Source organism: Oncorhynchus nerka, linkage group LG2, assembly GCF_034236695.1.
Source record: "Oncorhynchus nerka isolate Pitt River linkage group LG2, Oner_Uvic_2.0, whole genome shotgun sequence".
Classification (NCBI taxonomy): Eukaryota; Metazoa; Chordata; class Actinopteri; order Salmoniformes; family Salmonidae; genus Oncorhynchus; species Oncorhynchus nerka.
The window spans coordinates 32,358,360-32,378,370 of NC_088397.1; the positions used below are offsets into that span (position 1 = coordinate 32,358,360).

The 20,011-nt window shown below is 43.0% G+C and overlaps 1 protein-coding gene across 3 annotated transcripts in view; it reads right to left on the reverse strand.

Moving 5' to 3' along the window:
- Window positions 1-6,046: 6,046 nt before the first annotated feature.
- The window catches only part of appa (amyloid beta (A4) precursor protein a), a 39,974-nt gene continuing 26,009 nt past the window's right edge, over window positions 6,047-20,011 (reverse strand). Inside the window, exons 7-16 of one of the 3 annotated variants that reach the window (XM_029668482.2) lie at window positions 19,831-19,998; window positions 16,838-16,971; window positions 16,538-16,612; window positions 16,144-16,293; window positions 15,792-15,920; window positions 15,312-15,411; window positions 11,101-11,325; window positions 10,739-10,884; window positions 8,763-8,909; window positions 6,047-8,115 (exon numbers count right to left, since the gene is read on the reverse strand). In XM_029668482.2, coding sequence (XP_029524342.2) covers window positions 8,014-8,115; window positions 8,763-8,909; window positions 10,739-10,884; window positions 11,101-11,325; window positions 15,312-15,411; window positions 15,792-15,920; window positions 16,144-16,293; window positions 16,538-16,612; window positions 16,838-16,971; window positions 19,831-19,998 — 1,376 coding nt within the window. In that variant the 3' untranslated portion in view covers window positions 6,047-8,013. Of the gene's footprint in view, window positions 8,116-8,762; window positions 8,910-10,738; window positions 10,885-11,100; window positions 11,326-15,311; window positions 15,412-15,791; window positions 15,921-16,143; window positions 16,303-16,537; window positions 16,613-16,837; window positions 16,972-19,830; window positions 19,999-20,011 lie in introns of all 3 variants that reach the window. The other 2 variants (XM_029668474.2, XM_029668491.2) reach the window with 2 other exon arrangements.

Sequence of the window (20,011 nt, forward strand, 5' to 3'; positions counted from 1 at the left end):
CATTACATCACTGGGGCCAAGCTCCCAGCCATCCAGGACATTTGTAGCTATGAGACTTGAAATTGAGCTCAGGAGCATCCTGTTTCCATTGATAATCCTTGAGATGTTTCTACAACTTGCCACATATTTATCAACTGTACTCTGATGTTTCACAAACGTTTTGAAACATTCTATTCTCATAGATTCTACATATTGTAAATTAAAGATAAACATTTTTGCTAAGAGTATTATTATATTATTAATCAAATGACTTTAAATCACCCAGCAGTGCTATTTGCAGAGTAAGCTCCAGGTAAATGTTGCAATTCTTCAGCCATTCCTGAACTTGCGACCAAAAACAAAACTACATATGGACAGTACCAAAACAAATTATCCAATGATTCTGTCTCATCGCAGCAAGATCTGCAGAGCTGGTATGGTTGTATCCCCCCATCTATATAACATTATATTGGTTGCAAGAATTTTGTATAATAATTTAAATTGAAAAACTCTTCGCTTTTGCGATCTATATGGCACAGCTGTCATTTATGGGGGGGGGGGGGGGGTACTGATATACTTTTTTATTTATCACAATTTTCTTTAGACAATTTTGGTCTTTAATGCAGGTTCGACAGACAAGCTCCTTACTTTCTCCTCCTTCCACTTGCCTCTTCCATGTTTGTGGTAATGCTGCAATTAGATGGTTGTAATTTTGAGTAGAGCAGACATTTCCATATATTCCCCCAATCTCTTTCCAGGAGTTCAAACTCATTTTTGTATCTTCGAAAACCCGACACAAGGTTTCATAAATATGTTTTTTATTTGTGAACTTGTTCTGAGCCTTTCATCAAAGTTCTCCATGTTTGTTGTCAAGGAAGTGAGTTTGTGTTTATACAGGATATACCGCCCCACCTACCGTCGGCCAATCATGTCAATGCGGAGCTATACGGAGCTCTCCGCATGGTTACAAAATTTGGGAGGCGCACTCCGATGCCGTACAAAGCTTGATTTGGTGTTGCGTCACACCCTCCGCACCGAGCCTCTGAGTCGCATTGCCAGAGCAAGCATAAATTGGCATTTACCTCTAGTCTCCTAGTTGGCTTTACCTCAGTCCTCTACTGTTTTTAATGTACATCTGTGATATTTATTACCCCAACCTAAGAGAGGGACAAGTAGCCCAGTTCGCAGACGACCTGTTATTGGGCCACTATTATTGGGCCTTTGCCCATGCTGGAAAAAAGCTACAGAGGAGCATAACAGAGATCGAGAACTGGGCCAATCTGTGGCGGCTCAAGTTCAACCCCCTGAAGACCTCGTCTCCAGAAACCCCAAAAGAACCAAGCAAGTGCACCTTCAACTATATCTACAGGCACTGCAGAAGACCCTAAAGGCTAAGTTCCTTGGGGTCACATTTCAAGAACAAATGTCCTGGAGTGCCCATATAGAATGCCTGGAGGAGGAGGGAAGGAAGTGAAAGAACCACCTGAGGGTACTCTGCAGAAGAAAAGGAGGAGCCATGTCCGGAACAGACGTCAGAGTGTACCAGAGATACATCCAGCCGCTCTTTGAGAATGCTACATCAGCCTGGTGTATCGTGGGGAGGTCTCATGTCAGGAAACTTCTGACCATTCAAAACCTTGACGTCAAGATGGCAGACAGACTCACCACGTACACACACACACACTATATACATGAGCTTTCAGGATTGAGAACAGTAGAGGAGAGGATGGCTTTTCTGGGGGCGCAGGTTTACCCTCAGGTCGGTGGACATTCCATCACTGAAACCCATGATTCGGGAGGAACAAGCTGTCCCGCCCAGATTTGTATCCAGCATTGAGCATGTCACTTTTAAACCACCGTTAAAACAATTTTAGAGTGGATATGATGCATTTTATTGTGATTTTATAGACTCCTATTCCCGCCGGTTTTTACTGCACTTTACATCCATTAAAGTTTTTTTTTTAATCATATCAAGTTGAGAAAAAATATATAAATAAAGGAGAACTCCACCCCACCTTGTACCTTGCCAAACCTGACTTTCACCATGAATGGAGAAGACGGATAGAAGAGGGCATGAAGCCCTGAGATGTCCCTACCAGTCCCAAAGATTGTCGTCGTCTCCTAGTTGGGTGTGTGAGATCAAGTGAGTCGAGTAGGACATGTGTGGTCTTATTGAAATAGAGTAGCATTGGCAGAGAATCACATGGCAGTTATCTTTCCAAGGAAATTAACTTAAAACATGATTAGAATATAGTTGTAAGGGAAAACGTGCGCACCCTCAAAGCATAATGTTTCCACCTCCTTGTTTGACGGTGGGGATGGTGTTCTTGGGGTCATAGGCAGCATTCCTCCTCCTCCAAACACGGCGAGTTGAGTTGATGCCATCAGCTAGTGTCTCATCTGACCTCAACACTTTCCTCAGTTGTCCTCTGAAACATTGAGATGTTCATTGGCAAACTTCAGACGGGAATGTATATGTGCTTTCTTGGGCAGCGGGACATTGCGGGCGCTGCAGGATTTCAGTCCTTCACGGCGTAGTGTGTTACCAATTGTTTTCTTGGTGACTGGTCCCAGCTGCCTTGAGATCATTGACAAGATCCTCTCGTGTAGTTCTGGGCTGATTGCTCACTGTTCTCATGATCATTGCAACTCCATGAGGTGAGATCTTGCATGGAGCCCCAGGCAGAGGGAGATTGACAGTTCTTTTGTGTTTCTTCCATTTGCAAATAATCGCACCAACTGTTGTCACCTTCTCACCAAGCTGCTTGGCGATGGTCTTGTAGCCCATTCCAGCCTTGTGTAGGTCTACAATCTTGTCCCTGGCATCCTTGGAGAGCTCTTTGGTCTTGGCCATGGTGGAGAGTTTGGAATCTGATTGATTGATTGCTTCTGTGGACAGGTGTCTTCTATACAGGTAACGCACTGAGATTAGGAGCACTCCCTTTAAGAGGGTGCTCCTAATCTCAGCTCGTTACCTGTATAAAAGACACCTGGGAGCCAGAGATCTTTCTGATTGAGAGGGGGTCAAATAGTTATTTCCATCATTAAAATGCAAATCAATTTATAACATTTTTAACATGCGTTTTTCTGGATTTTGTTGTTATTCAGTCTCTCACTGTCAAATAAACCCACCATTAAAATGATAGACTGATCATTTCTTTGTCAGTGGGCAGCGTACAAAATCAGCAGGGGATCAAATACTTTTTTCCCTCACTGTATAGCCCTTGGTTCACTCCAGCCCTGACTGCCCTTGACCAGCACAAAACATCCTGTGGCGTACTGCATTAGCATTGAATAGCCCCTGCGATATGCAACTTTTCAGGGAAGTTAGGAACCAATATACACAGGCAGTTAGGAAAGCAAAGGCTAGCTTTTTCAAACAGAAATTTGCATCCTGTAGCACAAACTCCAAAAATGTCTGTGACACTGTAAAGTCCATGGAGAATAAGAGCACCTCCTCCCAGCTGCCCACTGCACTGAAGTTAGGAAACACTGTCACCACCGATAAATCTACGATAATCGAGAATTTCAATAAGCATTTTTCTACGGCTGGCCATGCTTTCCACCTGGCTACCCCTACCCAGGTCAACAGCTCAGCACCCCCAACTGCAACTTGCCCAAGCCTCCCCATTTCTCCTTCACCCAAATCTAGATAGCTGATGTTCTGAAAGAGCTGCAAAATCTGAACCCTTACAAATCAGCTGGGCTAGACAATCTGGAACCTCTCTTTCTAATATTATCCACCGCAATTGTTGCAACCCCTATCTCTAGCCTGTTCAACCTCTCTTTCGTATCGTCTGAGATCCCTAAAGATTGGAAAGCTGCCGCGGTCATCCCCCTCTTTAAAGGGGGTGACACTCTAGACTCAAACTGTTACAGACCTACATGATGAAGTCGGAAGTTTACATACACCTTAGCCAAATACATTTAAACTCAGTTTTTCACGATTGATGACATTTAATCCTCCTAATAATTCCCTGTCTTAGGTCAGTTAGGATGCCCACTTTATTTTAAGAATGTGAAATGTCAGAATAATAGAGAGAATGATTTATTTCAGCTTTCATTTCTTTCATCACATTCCCACTGGGTCAGAAGTTTACATACACTCAATTAGTATTTGGTAGCATTGCCTTTAAATTGTTTAACTTGGGTCAAATGTTTTGGGTAGCCTTCCACAAGCTTCCCACAATAAGTTTGGGGAATTTTGGCCCATTCCTCCTGACAGAGCTGGTGTAACATGCTTTTTCAGTTCTGCCCACACATATTCTATAGGCTTGAGGTCAGGGCTTTGTGATGGCCACTTTGCCACAACTTTGGAAGTATGCTTGGGGTTATTGTCCATTTGGAAGACCCATTTACGACCAAGCTTTAACTTCCTGATTGATGTCTTGAGATGTTGCTTCAATATATCCACATAATTTTCCCATCTCATGATGCCGTCTATTTTGTGAAGTGCACCAGTCCCTCCTGCAGCAAAGCACCCCCACAACATGATGCTGCCACCCCCGTGCTTCACAGTTGGGATGGTGTTCTTTGGCTTGCAAGCCTCCCCATTTTTCCTCCAAATGTAACGATGGTCATTATGGCCAAACAGTTCTATTTTTGTTTCATCAGACCAGAGGACATTTCTCCAAAAAGTACAATCTTTGTCCCCATGTGGAGTTGCAAACCGTAGTGTGGCTTTTTTATGACGGTTTTGGAGCAGTGGCTTCTTCCTTGCTGAACGGCCTTTCAGGTTATGTCGATATAGGATTAGTTTTTACTGTGGATATAAATACTTTTGTACCTGTTTCCTCCAGCATCTTCACAAGGTCTGTTCCTGTTGTTCTGGCATTGAGTTGCACTTCTCGCACCAAAGTACATTCATCTCTAGGAGACAGAACACATCTTATTCCTGAGCGGTATGACGGCTGTGTGGTCCCATGATGTTTATACTTCTGTGCTATTTTGTACAGATGAATGTGGTACCTTCAGGCATTTGGAAATTGCTCCCAAGGATGAACCAGACTTGTGGTCTATAATTCTTTTTCTGAAGTCTTGGCTGATTTATTTAGATTTTCCCATTATGTCAAGCAAAGAGGCACTGAGTTTGAAGGTAGGCCTTGAAATACGTCCACAGCTACACCTCCAATTGACTGAAATTATGTCAATTAGCCTATCAGAAGCTTCTAAAGCCATGACATCATTTTCTGGAATTTACCAAGCTGTTTAAAGGCAGTAAATTTAGTGTATCTCAACTTCTGACCCACTGGAATTGTGATACAGTAAAATAATATTTTTGTAATTGTTGGAAAAGGTAATTGTGTCATGCACAATTAGTAGATGTTAACAAACTATAGTTTTGGTTAGGACAAGACATTTCTGGAGTGGTTGAAAAACAGATTTTAAATGACTCCAACCTAAGTGTATGTAAACTTCCGACTTCAACTGTATATCTATCCTACCCTCCCTTTCTAAAGTCTTCGAAAGCCAAGTTAAAAACAGATCACCGACCATTTAGAATCCCACCATGCCTTCTCTGCTATGCAATCTGGTTTCCGAGCTGGTCATGGGTGCACCTCAGCCGCGCTCAAGGTCCTAAACGATATCATCCCCATGTTCTTTATTATCTTGCTCCTTTGCACCCCAGTATCTCTACTTGCATATTCATCTTATAAATGTCTATCACTCCAGTGTTTAATTGCTAAATTGTAATTATTTTGCCACTATGGCCTATTTATTGCCTTACCTCCCTCGTACTACATCTGCACACACTGTATATAGAATTTTCTATTGTGTTATTGACTGTACATTTGTTTATCCCATGTGTAGTGTGTGTCACACTGCTTTGCTTTATCTTGGCCAGGTCGCAGTTGTAAATGAGAACTTATTCCCAACTGGCCTAACTGGTTCAATAAAATGTGAAATAATATATATTTTTTGATGGATCATTAGAAAACAAAATCTAGATCAGGGAATCATTTGGTCCTGTGCTTAAAAGGTGGTGTTGCATAATTCATAAAAACACACTACAGTGGTGAAAATATCCCCATCCCCCAAGACTTAGGAGCCATGACTCAGTGAGAGCTGTATGTACGTTCAAAACTTTATTTATGGAATACAGTGTAGAAAGCGTTTTTCCCAGTCAAAGCAAATGGCTTGCACAATTACACACAGTGGAAATAAAGCCACAGAGAAATAAAGAAAGAAACCCTGCTCTCTCTAACTCTATACTGCCTTATTCTAACTATGGTGAGGTAATGCATCCTCTGAAAACCCAAGCAAAGGACTGACCCACCTGCAGCAGTGTGTGATGCACACAGCTCTACACACCACCACAACACTGCCTTAAGTCTAGTACTGTGTCGCAGAATGGCACCCTATCACAGGCCTATATTTTGACTACTTCTCACTGAAACTGTAGTCCATCCAATTACCGGATGGCCCTGCTAACCCGCTGAAAGTTGCCTTCTAGGCCACGGTAGAGGTCGTCGTATGGCTGGCTCTAGACAAGTGCTTGAGAGAGGTGAGTCGCATGCCTGAAGCAGGGGGAAAGAGGGGAGGAGGGTGGTTGGAGATTCATTTTACAGACTGCCCGTCTGACTATCCATCTGGAACAGCTAGTAATTCCCTCTACCTCAATCCTTCCTTCTCTCAATCTTTCACATGCACCCTCCCCAGGCACCGACCCTGCTCCGTTTCTAGTCTCAGCAGAGAGAGAGAGAAAGAGAGAAGGATGAGCCGAAGCAAGAAAGGAACAGATTGGGAAGAATAATTAAGCCCAAAATGGTGTTGGATTGTTCTTATATATCACAAACAAATGTACAGAGGAGGAGAACGTTGTTTATTTCTAGCGGAAACATAGAACCGGAACAAGAATTCTAACTAGACTGGAGAACAGAGTCATCCACCCCCGTCCCTCCATTCTCCCCCGGCTGGAACCGGCCTTCCCGCCACATACCTCCCCCCAATCTTAAAAAAAAAAAAACACGACAACATGGAATCAAAGAAAGAAATCAAAAATTAAATAGGGCTGATTCATAACGTCTGCAAAACGCAATAGGATGCCAACGCAATAAACTAAAGATAATCATAATTCATATGATAATATAATATACAAATACGGATCAAGCCAGCCCCCCCGCAGTTTTAGGAACATAGTATGGTTGAAATTAAAAAGGAAGAAACTTAAATCCAAAAAGCACAGATCCCTGTTACAGTGTATTTATTAACATGATATCCAAGCAGAGAGAGCCCATTCACCGAGATTCATATATATGTTTTTATCCAATGTCATTTAAGTCACGTAATCACGAGAAAGATACTAAATGTACAATCCTGCTAGAATGATCATTTCGATGTGAGAACCTCTCTGGAGACGCAGAAAGATATTTTATTATTCTCAATAATAACCCCATCGTAATTTGTCATCATGCACTAAATAGGAACGGCTACTTTGTTACATTACACGCAACTTAAAAAAAAAAAAAACGACCTCTTTACATATGATTTTTTTTTCTAATTTTAATTTCTTTTTTGAAAAACAAAACCGAAAATGATAGAATAACTAAAATAAAGAGCTCATTCAGAGTACATCATCATCATCATCATCATTTTAGCCTTGTGTGACCTAACACAGCACAGCTGTCATAAGAATGCACAGAGAAGGAAAGAAGGAAGGAAGGATAGGAGGCTTCATTGACCCATAGACCTCACCTATTCCCCAGTGTATAGAGAATGCAGTAGTGTAGGGTTGGGGACAGTGTGGCTGGCACTACAGCCAGAGAATGCCCCCTTAAATAACACTGGTCTGGAGTCAGATCTCTGTCCAAATCCATTCCCCAACTCATTCCAAATCAAACTAAAAACAGACTCTGGACCAGTGTTGAAGGGGACAGTCTCCATCTACACCAGGAGTGATAGTGGTGCCTGGTTCCAACCTGCACTGCTTGAGGGTAGGGTTGGTTTGGAGTGGGGATAGTGTTAAGGGCATAGGGGTGTGGAGGGTTAGAGGGGTTGGGTAGTGGTCATAGGGGTGGGGGGGTTTGTCATTCCTCAGTTCTGCATCTGCTCGAAAAACTTGTAGGTGGGGTTCTCATAGCCGTTCTGCTGCATTTTGGACAGGTGGCGCTCCTCAGGGGTGACTGCTGCATCCACCTGCAGAAACCGAGAGATGTGTTACACACAAGATATGGTATGTCCTCGTACACCAGGGGTTCATAGTCATTCCACGGAGGGCCTAGTGTCTGCAGGTTTTTGTTTTTTTCCTTTCAATTAAGACAACCAGGTGAGAAGAGTTCCTTACTAATTAGTGACTTTAATTCATCAATCAAGTACAAGGGTGGAGTGAAAACCCGCAGATAGTCATCCCTCTGTGGAATGAGTTTGACATGTGTCATACACTATTGTTGGTTCTTTTTTGTTGGGGGCTGTTCCCACTCCTTACATGTTTACTGATGCAGTAGGATAGATTTGTACCCATGCTGACACAGTACATGTGCACTGTTAAACCTTCTACACAGACTATAGGTTCACGTCTCAAACTCATAAACAACAGAAATAGAGACAAAGGAAATACTGAGCCAAAGTCCAGAACAGTACACGCATAGCATATATTTTACTATCCTTGTGGAGACCTAAAATGTATTTCCATTCAAAATCCTATTGTCCTAACCCTACCTCCTAACCTTCATCCTCGTGGGAGAATTCCCCTCGTTTCACTATCCTTGTGGGGACGTTTTGGGGCTTTCCGGTACCCACTAGGATAGTAATACAAGTCCACACACATCTCCTCTACCCCTCACCTCGATGACTCCGTGGTGGATGGATGTGTACTGCTTCTTCCTCAGCATCACCAGGGTGATGACGATGACGGTCGCTATGACGACGCCTCCCACCATCAGCCCGATGATGGCGCCCTTGTTAGAGCCGACATCCTCGGCGAAGAACACCTCGAGAGAGGAGAGAGAAAGAGAGAGGGACTGTAAAATCACACTGCACAACCAATCACAAATACTGACTGGATTTATGCAGACAGATCTGGGGTTAGGAGTTCAAGGCATTAAGGTGAAATTAAGTCGGAGAGAGTAGGAATAATTTGGGGTTTGGATGGAATACAAAAAGACGATTTGTAATCTAACGTTAGGATTGCTGTTTAGGTGTTAAAAGAGGCCGCGGTAAAGTTGAGGGGGTTTGGGATTAAGGTTCAGAGTTACATTAGAGGGATTTTTAGAGGTAAGCTTAAAGTTACGTTATACAATATGACTGTTACATAATCAATTTTCTCCCTTATTTAATGAGGAAAATTACCAAAATGTAGAAGAGATTTAAATTGGGCACGAAACGCTGCTTGTTTTTCTAAGTGTGAATGTATGCGTGTCGCGGTTTCAGATCTGCCCACCCTGTCCAACCTTTTAGAGTACCAGACGCACGCGTGACGAGTTGGAGATTCATGTGCTTAGACAAACATGATGGAGCACACCTGGTTCAGTGCAGTCCTCTGAAAGGTATTTACAAAACATAAAGAAAAAATTCATACTGATAAGTACAGAACATATACAAGAAATATACGTTTTGTGGAATTAGCACAGATTGTCTGTATGTTTATTCCATTACATGTACAGTGTAGAATGGAGATGATGATCTATAAATGTTTTTCTTAGCACATGCCCCCAAGTTTAGTCTCTACAAAACAGGGCCATCTATCAAACAGAGACAATCACAGCTCACAAGTATGGGCAAGTATGGGCAAGTATGGGCTTTTTAGACATGGTTCCTAATCAACACTAAAAGAAAAATCATTTTGAAAACATAAAAACTAATGATATAAATTGATTAAAAAAAAGCCCATGCAAAGGCATTTTAGAAGCATTGCCTCTATAGCCAGTACCAGACTCATTCATTCTTCATTGGGCAGTCTTCTAAACTCCCGAATCCATTTCATTCCAAGATGTTTATACTTATTTTTGATTATACTTTTGTAATGCTTTTTTTGTGACGTGGATCATAATTACAGTCTATCAGGTAGCGTGATCCTCGTAATGTTACGTGGAAAATACAACTTATGGGACGCAGAATTAAATATACATCACACTGGCACAAACGCAACCAGTTATTTTTCATATTCGCATTTACATTTCTGTCACTCGTAAATGCGAGAGCTAAATTGAAACAATTAGTGTTTACCTTCCACAACGCAGTCGAAAAGGCATTTGTCCATGTGTTTACGTACAGCTGACAGTCAGCAAACTCAGCATCACAACAAACAGGAGGGGCAGACACGGGGTAGCTACGTCCAATAATGATGTATTCATCTCCATGTCTGTTGACACGTCTGTGTTGCAGCTCAAGAATCGGGGTGTTAGATTTACTTATTATTTGATTAAAATGTTGAAAAAATAAAATCAGGCCCTATTCATTTCTGTGAACTTTTAACTCAGATCCCATACCTGCGTACATGGACAGAGAATTATGTAGTTGGTACGCAAAATGCGTGCATGTTGGCAGGTCTGCGTTTTCAATTTCAGACAGTGTTCATCTGAGGACATTTATAAATTAGCGCTGGTGTGAAACTAACATCCTGGCAACGCAGACGCCAGTTACTAACCCTGGTCATCTCGGCAGGCCTTGGTTACCATTCCAACGGTTAGCCAATACATATGGCTAGACATACCCTTATGGGCATGGATATGTCTGGGATAACTCCATGATGCTTGTATCTGGCCATTTATGAAAATAGTGTAAATATACTAAATTAAGTGGTGTGTGTGTGTGTAGATACCAGTTTCTGGTGGTGCACTTCGAATCCGGTGCTGTGCCTCTCCTCTGCCTCCATCCTGAGCTCAGGGATCTCCTCTGGCTTCAGACCAGACACTGGTCGTGTTGGAAAGTCTCTATCAGGAATAGGGCGGGCATCCACAGGCTCAACTAGGGAGAGCGAGAGAAAGTGAAAAGGAAGGATGAGTATCTTGTTAATATAGTTTCACTTTGATCTCATCCCTGTCAAGGCCCTGACAGCGGTCTACAATCAGTTATGGATTCGGTACATTTAATGTGTGGTTGTATGTAGAGTATACCTACCCTGGTTTGGTCTGTTCCCACCCTGACTCTGTGTGTATTGATCATAGCTTTAGGCACACCTACCCTGGTTATCGGTGTTGACCTGGTTGAAGCTCTCGGGGTGGATAAAGCCCAGTCCGTCCAGGCCCATGCCCAGGTCTTCTTCCTGGGGCAGCAGGTCCAGGGAGGCCCTGGTGCTGTCTGGAAGACTGTCAGGCATCAGGGCATCATTTCCGTAGCTCACCCGCACATCACTCTGCAGGTTGGACAGCTGCTGGGCCATATCTGCCTGCTCCTTCTGCAGCAAATCTGGAGAAAGAAGAACAATGGAAAAAGGGGAAGAGGGTGAAAGACCGCAGCAGAGAGAATTAAGAAGAATAGAAAGGAGATGGAAGGTGTAAGAAACAAGAGTAGAGAGAAAAGGAGAGAAAACGTCAATGCTGTTGCAATAGAATGGTAAATGACTGTGTAATTGAACAATTACGATTATTTATTAGTACATACAAAGACAAGAAAATAGGATCATTAGAATACGGATGTCTCAAATGTCCACCATTTCCTATAAACAGTGCATTCGGGAAAGTATTCAAACCCCTTGACCTTTTCCACGTTTTGTTTACATTATAGCCTCATTCTAAAATGTATTAAATAATTGTTTTTCCGTCATCAATATAAAAAACTATTCAGACCCTTTGCTATGAGACTCGAAATTGAGCTCAGCTGCATCCTGTTACCATTGATCATCCTTGAGATGATTCTATAACTTGATTGGTAAATTCAATTGATTGGACATGATTTGGAAAGGCACACACCTGTCTATATAAAAGGTCCCACAGTTGACAGTACAAAAATTAAGCCATGAGGTGGAAGGAATTGTCCGTAGAGCTCCGAGACAAGATTGAGTCAAGGTACAGATCTGGGAAAGGTTTGAAGGTCCAAGAACACAGCGGCCTCCATTCTTAAATGGAAGAAGTTGGGACCCACCAAGACTCTTCCTTGAGCTGACCGCCCGGATAAACGGAGCAATCGGGGGAGAAGGGCCTTGGATAGGGAGGTGACCAAGAACCCGATGGCCACTTTGACAGAGCTCCAGAGTTCCACTGGGGAGAGGAGAACCTTCCAGAAGGACAACCCTCTCTGCAGCCCTCCACAAATCAGGCCTTCATGATAGGACCTCAGACTGGGGCAAAGGTTCACCTTCCAACAGGACAACGACCCTATGCACACAGCCAAGACACAAGCCTACCAGACAAGCTAAATACAGTGGGGCAAAAAAAGTATTTAGTCAGCCACCAATTGTGCAAGTTCTCCCACTTAAAAAGATGAGGCCTGTAATTTTCATCATAGGTACACTTCAACTATGAAAGACAAAATAAGAAAAAATAAATCCAGAAAATCACATTGTAGGATTTTTAATGAATTTATTAACAAATTATGGTGGAAAATAAGAATTTGGTCAATAACAAAAGTTTCTCAATACTTTGTTATATACCCTTTGTTGGCAATGACAGAGGTCAAATGTTTTCTGTAAGTCTTCACAAGGTTTTCACACACTGTTGCTGGTATTTTGGCCCATTCCTCCATGCAGATCTTCTCTAGAGCAGTGATGTTTTGGGGCTGTTGCTGGGCAACACGGACTTTCAACTCCCTCCAAAGATTTTCTATGGGTTTGAGATCTGGAGACTGGCTAGGCCACTCCAGGACCTTGAAATGCTTCTTACGAAGCCACTCCTTCGTTGCCTGGGCGGTATGTTTGGGATCATTGTCATGCTGAAAGACCCAGCCACGTTTCATCTTTAATGCCCTTGCTGATGGGAGGTTTTCACTCAAAATCTCACGATACATGGCCCCATTCATTCTTTCCTTCACACGGATCAGTCGTCCTGGTCCCTTCGCAGAAAAACAGCCCCAAAAAGCATGATGTTTCCACCCCCATGCTTCACAGTAGGTATGGTGTTCTTTGGCTGCAACTCAGCATTCTTTGTCCTCCAAACACGACGAGTTGAGTTTACCAAAAAGTTATATTTTGGTTTCATCTGACCATATGACATTCTCCCAATCTTCTTCTGGATCATCCAAATCCTCTCCCAGCCTGGTGCAGGTCTACAATTTTGTTTGTGTCCTTTGACTGCTCTTTGGTATTGGCCATAGAGGAGTTTGGAGTGTGACTGTTTGCGGTTGTGGACAGGTGCCGTTTATTCTGATAAGTTCAAACAGGTGCCATTAATACAGGTAAAGAGTAGAGGACAGAGGAGCCTCTTAAAGAAGTTACAGGTCTGTGAGAGCCAGAAATCTTGCTTGTTTGTAGGTGACCAAATACTTATTTTCCACCATAATTTGCAAATAAATTCATAAGAAATCCTACAATGTGATTTTCTGGATTTTTTTTCTAATTTTGTCTTTCATAGTTGAAGTGTACCTATGATGAAAATTACAGGCCTCATCTTTTTAAGTGGGAGAACTTGCACAATTGGTGGCTGACTAAATACATTTTTGCCCCACTAACTTATATGCTCGCTTCGAGGCAAGCAACACTGAAGCATGCATGAGAGCATCAGCTGTTCCGGACGACTGTTATCATACTCTCCATAGCCGATGTGAGCAAACAGGTCAACATTCACAAGGCCGCAGGGCCAGACGGATTACCAGGATGTGTACTCCGAGCATACGCTGACCAACTGGCAGATGTCTTCACTGACATTTTCAACCTGTTCCTGACAGAGTCTGTAATACCAACATGCTTCAAGCTAACCACTCCAGTCTCTGTGCCCAAGAACACCAAGGTAACCTACCTAGGCAGAGTTGCAAAGAAAATGCCATATCTCAGACTGGCCAATAAAAAGTTTGAGCCCTTCTGTGACGGGAGTAGTACACAGTGTTGTACGAGATCTTCAGTTTCTTGGCAATTTCTAGCATGGAATAGCCTTCATTTCTCAGAACAAGAATAGACTGACGAGTTTCAGATGAAAGTGCTTTGTTTCTGGCCATTTTGAGCCTGTAATCAAACCCACAAATGCTGATACTCCAGATACTCAACTAGTCCAAAGAAGGCCAGTTTAATTGCTTCTTTAAAATCAGACCAACAGTTTTCAGCTGTGCTAAAGTAATTGGAAAAGGGTTTTTTAATGATCAATTAGCCTTTTAAAACGACAAACTTGGATTAGCTAACACAATGTGCCATTGGAACAGAGTGATGGTTGCTGATAATGGGCCTCTGTATGCCTATTTAAAAAGATCTGCCATTTCCAACTACAATAGTCATTTACAATATTAACAATGTCTACACTATTTCTGATCAATTAGATGTTATTTTAACGGACAAAAAATGTGCTCTTCGCCTCTCGCTGTTTTTTTATTGTTGCTCCTTAGTTATTTTTTTCTATTGTTTTTATATGGATTCTTTTATACTTCAGTTTATTTAGATATTTTTAAATTTATTGCATTGTTGGTTCAGGGCTTGTAAGTAACTATTTCACTGTAAGGTCTACACCCTTTGTATTCGGTGCATGTGACAAATAACATTTGATTTGAAGACAACTCAGCAGTGGCTTCGGGACAAGTCTCTGAATGTCCTTAAGTGGCCCAGCCAGAGCCCGGACTTGAACCCGATCGAACATCTCTGGAGAGAGAATGGAAGAATAGCTGTGCAACGACGCTCCCCATCCAACCTGACAGAGCTTGAAAAGATGTGCAAAGAAGAATGGGGAAAAACTCCAAATCCAGGTGTGCAAAGCTTGTAGCGTCATACCCAAGAATCAAGGCTGTTGTCGCTGCCTAAGGTGCTTCAACAAAGTAAAGGGTCTGATTACTTGTTTAAATGTAATATCATTTTTTTTATACATTTGTTTTAATGACAGGAGAAAACCAAACCAATGTCTGTGTTGCTGGGAGGCGGTGTGTGTGCGCGCAGAGGGCAGGGGAGCAGCCTGAGAGAAGGGGAAAACTAGACAGTCTGAGACGGACTCAGACGGCTCGGTGACGCACACAACTCAAGACCCAGACAAACACAGAGGGAGGGAGGGAGGGAGGGAGCGGGAAGAAGTAGTTATAGTTATTGATTTGACAGAGGTGTAGGTGAGAATTGAGAGATGTCATGATGTTATGATTATCTGTATCATGAATGAAAAAGTGGATGAGGGTTTTGTGGATATAAACTATGGATAGTGGTTGGTGACAGTGTGGATGACGGGAGGTTACTGGTTCATATCAGTTCATGCTTACACACAGACCTAGTCAACCTTTACCTGGTTAATGAAGGAGAAATGAGACTGGGGAAAAAAAGAAAAATAACTCACCAACTTGGTCCTGGATATCGTCGGCCACTCCGGGCACCTTGTAGAGCAGGCCCAGGGACTGGTTCATCCTCTCCTCAATCACACGCAGGTGGGTCAATACCTACAAGTACATTTGAATGCTATTGTACATGTCAGGAGGTTACCAAAATACCCTTCAGTGGTGTATAGGTGTTTGTGTGTGTGAGCACATTTGGCATTGGGGGTGGATGTTGTTTCTAGGTTTAACTATTTTATCCGGTATAAATGGAAAATATTTTGTTTCTGCACTGGAGAGGACTAGAAAGTGGTCAACCAACGTGAGACGAGGTGCATACAAAAAGTAATCAGGGCATCAATAAAAATCTTCGATTTGATTCAAGATCAAATCAAAATGTTTCAGCCTTCATGAGAACGACAACAAAATTTCTGTCACCATGTAAAACACATTCAAATGTGAATTAAATTATTATTATTTTTAAAGGCCCTTAGTGGGCTTATTACCTGGGGTCGGATCTGTGCGGCCTTCTTGGGATCGACCATGCGGACGTGCTCAAAGTGTTTAAGGGTGTGCTGTCTGTCCTTCTGCTCAGCACGGACATACTTCTTCAATAGGCTGAACACATGACGAGGCTAGAGAGAAGGAGAAGGAGGGGAAAAAGGGAAAGACAGCGGGAGCGAGAGAGATATGAGTCAGAACATCGGTCTGTGTGTGGGAAGATTAAGACAATGGGAGGATGATCCATATGTACTGTGTGTGTGTGTGTGTCCCTACCCTGGGTGGCTAGGTAGTTACTCTAGGGCCAGGAAACACTGTGTGTGTGTTATACTCTGTTACTACGTACTCTCTACCTACCCTGGGTGGTTGGGCCTGCAGGGAGGTCAGGTAGCTCTCCAGGGCCAGGCGACGGCGGTCATTGAGCAGGGCCTCAACCCGGGCCATGTGGGTCTCAACCAGCTGCTGCCTCTCACTGGCTGCCTCCTGCTCCAGGGCCTCCACCTTCTCCTGGAAACGCTGTGTGATAGACACACACACATTATTATACTGTACAACATGACATTTTATATACACACATATTGAACATAGATGATGGGTTCATATAAGACACACATAGTATATGATACACACACAAATAAAAAAGTCACTACCACGCTATTATCAAATATTCAGACACACAACAGCTATGACATTGACAGCCACTAAAAAATATTCATAAATGCTCAATCAGTATCTTCTGTGTGTGTCTGACCTGGATGACAGCCTTCTTATCAGCACGAGGTAGACTCTTGGCCTCCCTCTCGGCCTCCTCCCACTCCCTCATCACCTACACACATACAAGAAGAAAGACCCGTTACTGCTGTATCTAACTCCTTCCTTCCGGCTATAGTCATACATGATCTTTCACCACGACCGTGTCTTAGCTTCCTTCCCTTTCACCTCACCCATTCTCCATCCTCCCTCCCCGTTCCACTCTCAAACTCTCTTTATCGCCCCTTCCATCTGCCTTTCCCACCCTCCACCCCTACCCTTCTCGCTCCCTCTATCCTACCTGGGACATCCTCTCGCGGTGTTTGGCCTCCAGGCTCTCCTTGGCCTTGGCAAAGTGGGCGTGTTCGTTGTCATCCCCGGGCGTCTCCAGATAGCGGTCCACGGCGTCGGGAGGGCTGGGGGTGGCGGTGGGCACTGGGTGGTGGAGGGAGGGGGCCGTAAATGGACATGGAGGACAGGGGGTGCGCGGGTGCAATTGCGGAGAGGGAGGAAAGAGAAGGGGATGAGATGGAGAGAAATTTAGAAAATGACTCTTACAATCTGGTCTTCAGGTATCCCCCATTGTTCCTCCACCTTCCCCGGGATTCCTTTTTCTATGTTTCTTCTTTCATTGCTTTCCTCTTCAAAATCCAGACCAATCTTTTCCAAAGTGACTTACGATAAGTGCCTTCAGGAGTATTTGACTTGACTGAAATAAGGATCCGGAGGCAGTAATATAATACCAATAAACAAAGTAAAAACACAGAAGTTCCAAACTACCAACACTATGTAGCAGCTCCATAATAGCAAACACTAAAGCTAGACGATTAATAATACTAGTGTTAGCAACAACAGGTTGGTTAGTGATTCATCGAGCGAGTGAACGAGAGTAAACAATACAGAGTGAAAAAGCAGAGAAGTGTGTTTGAAGGGTGGCTGGTGTCTTTCTCTGTGTGTGTGTGTGTGTGTCCTGGTTGGAGGATTCCAGATTTCCTGCTTGTTCCGGCCAGATTCCGGGAATTTTCCAACCGTGATTTCTTTAAACAAATCTCTTCCATTAATGTGACTGCCATAGACACTCAAAGTCATTTAGACGTTTGATTAAAATCCTCTAGAAGAGTTACTTTAGCAATTTGCCCATTTATTTGAATACAGACAAAGCGAGTAAAAAGCTGTTATGCCTTAATGGCTGGGATACCTTGCATGACCTGTGATCCATTTGACAGGAAAAAGTCAATTGTATAATATGTAATATCATTCCGAGAGGAACGATGTAAAATGTCCCCAGGCTAAAGTGTGTGTATCACATTACGTGACATACTGTACCTATCATTATCATCCTTGATTAAACATTGAACAGCATAAATATATTACTTCTTACATGAATAAGGAAGCGCTGATTTGATACTTTGGAACCTGTGTGTGTGTCATGTGAAGCATGTTTTTTTGTTTTAGGTTTGTCTCAGAAATAAGCACGACTTCCTTTCACAGACACTCAATAGTCCCAAAACAACCGAGAGCATTTTTTTGCGATCTGAACAAAGCAGAACCGTTAACACAATTTTCACTTGAAAGTCTAAATGTGAGGGTAGAGGATTCCTAGCTGGTGGAACCACAACACTGTCTTTCACACCTCCGATATGCTCAACCAAGTGGAAATCACACACACACAATTTCAGAGGCTGCTACAGAGGAGGTGAGATGGAGTGAAAGACAGGATTAGTGAGAGAAGGAGGGCGTGGGAGACATACGATATACAGAAAGTAGGGGGAGGAGGAGGGCGAGAGTGATCCAACGCTGAATGGATCATTCACACACCAGACTGTCAGGTCACCGCCTCACACACACAGCACTAGAATCAGTGCGAGAGAAACTTTTGCCTTCCATCTGTCGCGCGCACACTGTCCGCTCATACGGAATCAGTGCGGGGGGGGGACAGGTGAAATCACTCGTGTTAGTGTCTTCTAAAACCCACAAACAGGTTAAAAGATGTGTGTGTGTGAATGTATTTGTCCATGTGTACAGTAAACTAGGGTTGGACGGTATCTAGATTTTCATACAGTCATACTGTTTCTGTACCATACAGTATTACCGAATGTGCACACAACGGCCGCTATTTATTTAAATAAAATATATATATTTAAATAAAAAATAAAAAATGACGTAACAGGGATCTTGATCTAGGAGGGAATTGAATGTCTTTGCTGTAACCAACAAGCTTGATCTTCACATCTAGCCCCTTGGCTAGCAGTTCGCAAACCAGATAACATTTTGAATTTGTTTTTTAAGGGGTGGATTTCTGGAAGCAAAGTAATTGTCTGTATCATTTCCCCAATATATGTTTTGGGTAACTATATCCACACACACACAATAACACATAAGCGTCTACCTTATACACATTTTACAGACAATCTATTTTACAGTAGTTATATTTAGTTTGTTTTTAGTCCTTCCTCCATTTCCATCCAGTTTGATTTCTATTTGTAACTGTGCTATTTCACAAATTTCTGAACCTATATACATTTTACAGACCATCTTGTTATTAATCCCACCCTTCAGCTCCATTCAACCCCTCCCATCTATCTCTCAACACCATCCATTTTGGATTTCTATTTATCTGATAACATTTATTGGACATTTTAGATTTGTTATATTTACACTTAACTTGTGGTTATAAGCAGTGGCGTAGCAGCCCTAGCAGGGGGTGCCCCCACCCCAAAAAAGTCTACACACAAATTATTTTTTAACGGTATTGAAAATCATACCATCTGTATTTTGAAACACCCCAGTATATCACCCAAGCCTACAGTAAACACACAATGCGTGGTGGTTAGTGAGACATGGTTAGTGTAGTTAGCACCAAGGGGACAGACGCTAACTAGACGGCTAACCAGAAACTAGCTAGCAAACGTGGACACTAACAGTGTAACACACAGACAGTCAGGGAGCTCTGCTGTCTGTGTGACTGACCATGCAGGCAGTACAACAAGATTTAGTTAAGTGAGACCACAGGTTAGCGAGAACTTGCATGGTTAACAGCTAGTCAGACAGTAACTAGCCAACATAGACACTACACGCAGACAGACAAGTAGTCTGTGTGACCGACTTACTAACAGTGCAGCAGACAGACAGTACAAGTGGTGGTTCGTGAGACCAGAGGTTAGCATGTAACGTGAAGTAGTATTAGCGTGGTTAGCAGCTAGCTAGCCAGAGGGCTAATGACAGAGGCTAGCTTTCAGACGTGGACACGCAGACAGACAGGTAGACAGGACGCTGTCTGTGTGACTGACTTACTGACGTTGCTGCATACAGACAGGCAGTACTCCTCCGACTCAAAGTTATTGCGGTTGCCCCCGCAGCCGCCATAGATGAACTGGGCACAGCGGCCCTCCTCGCGGTCAAAGTACCAGCGTGCAAGCATGGCACGGCATGGGCCCGTCTCCGCATTCGCCCAACACACCTCTGGTAGGGGGGC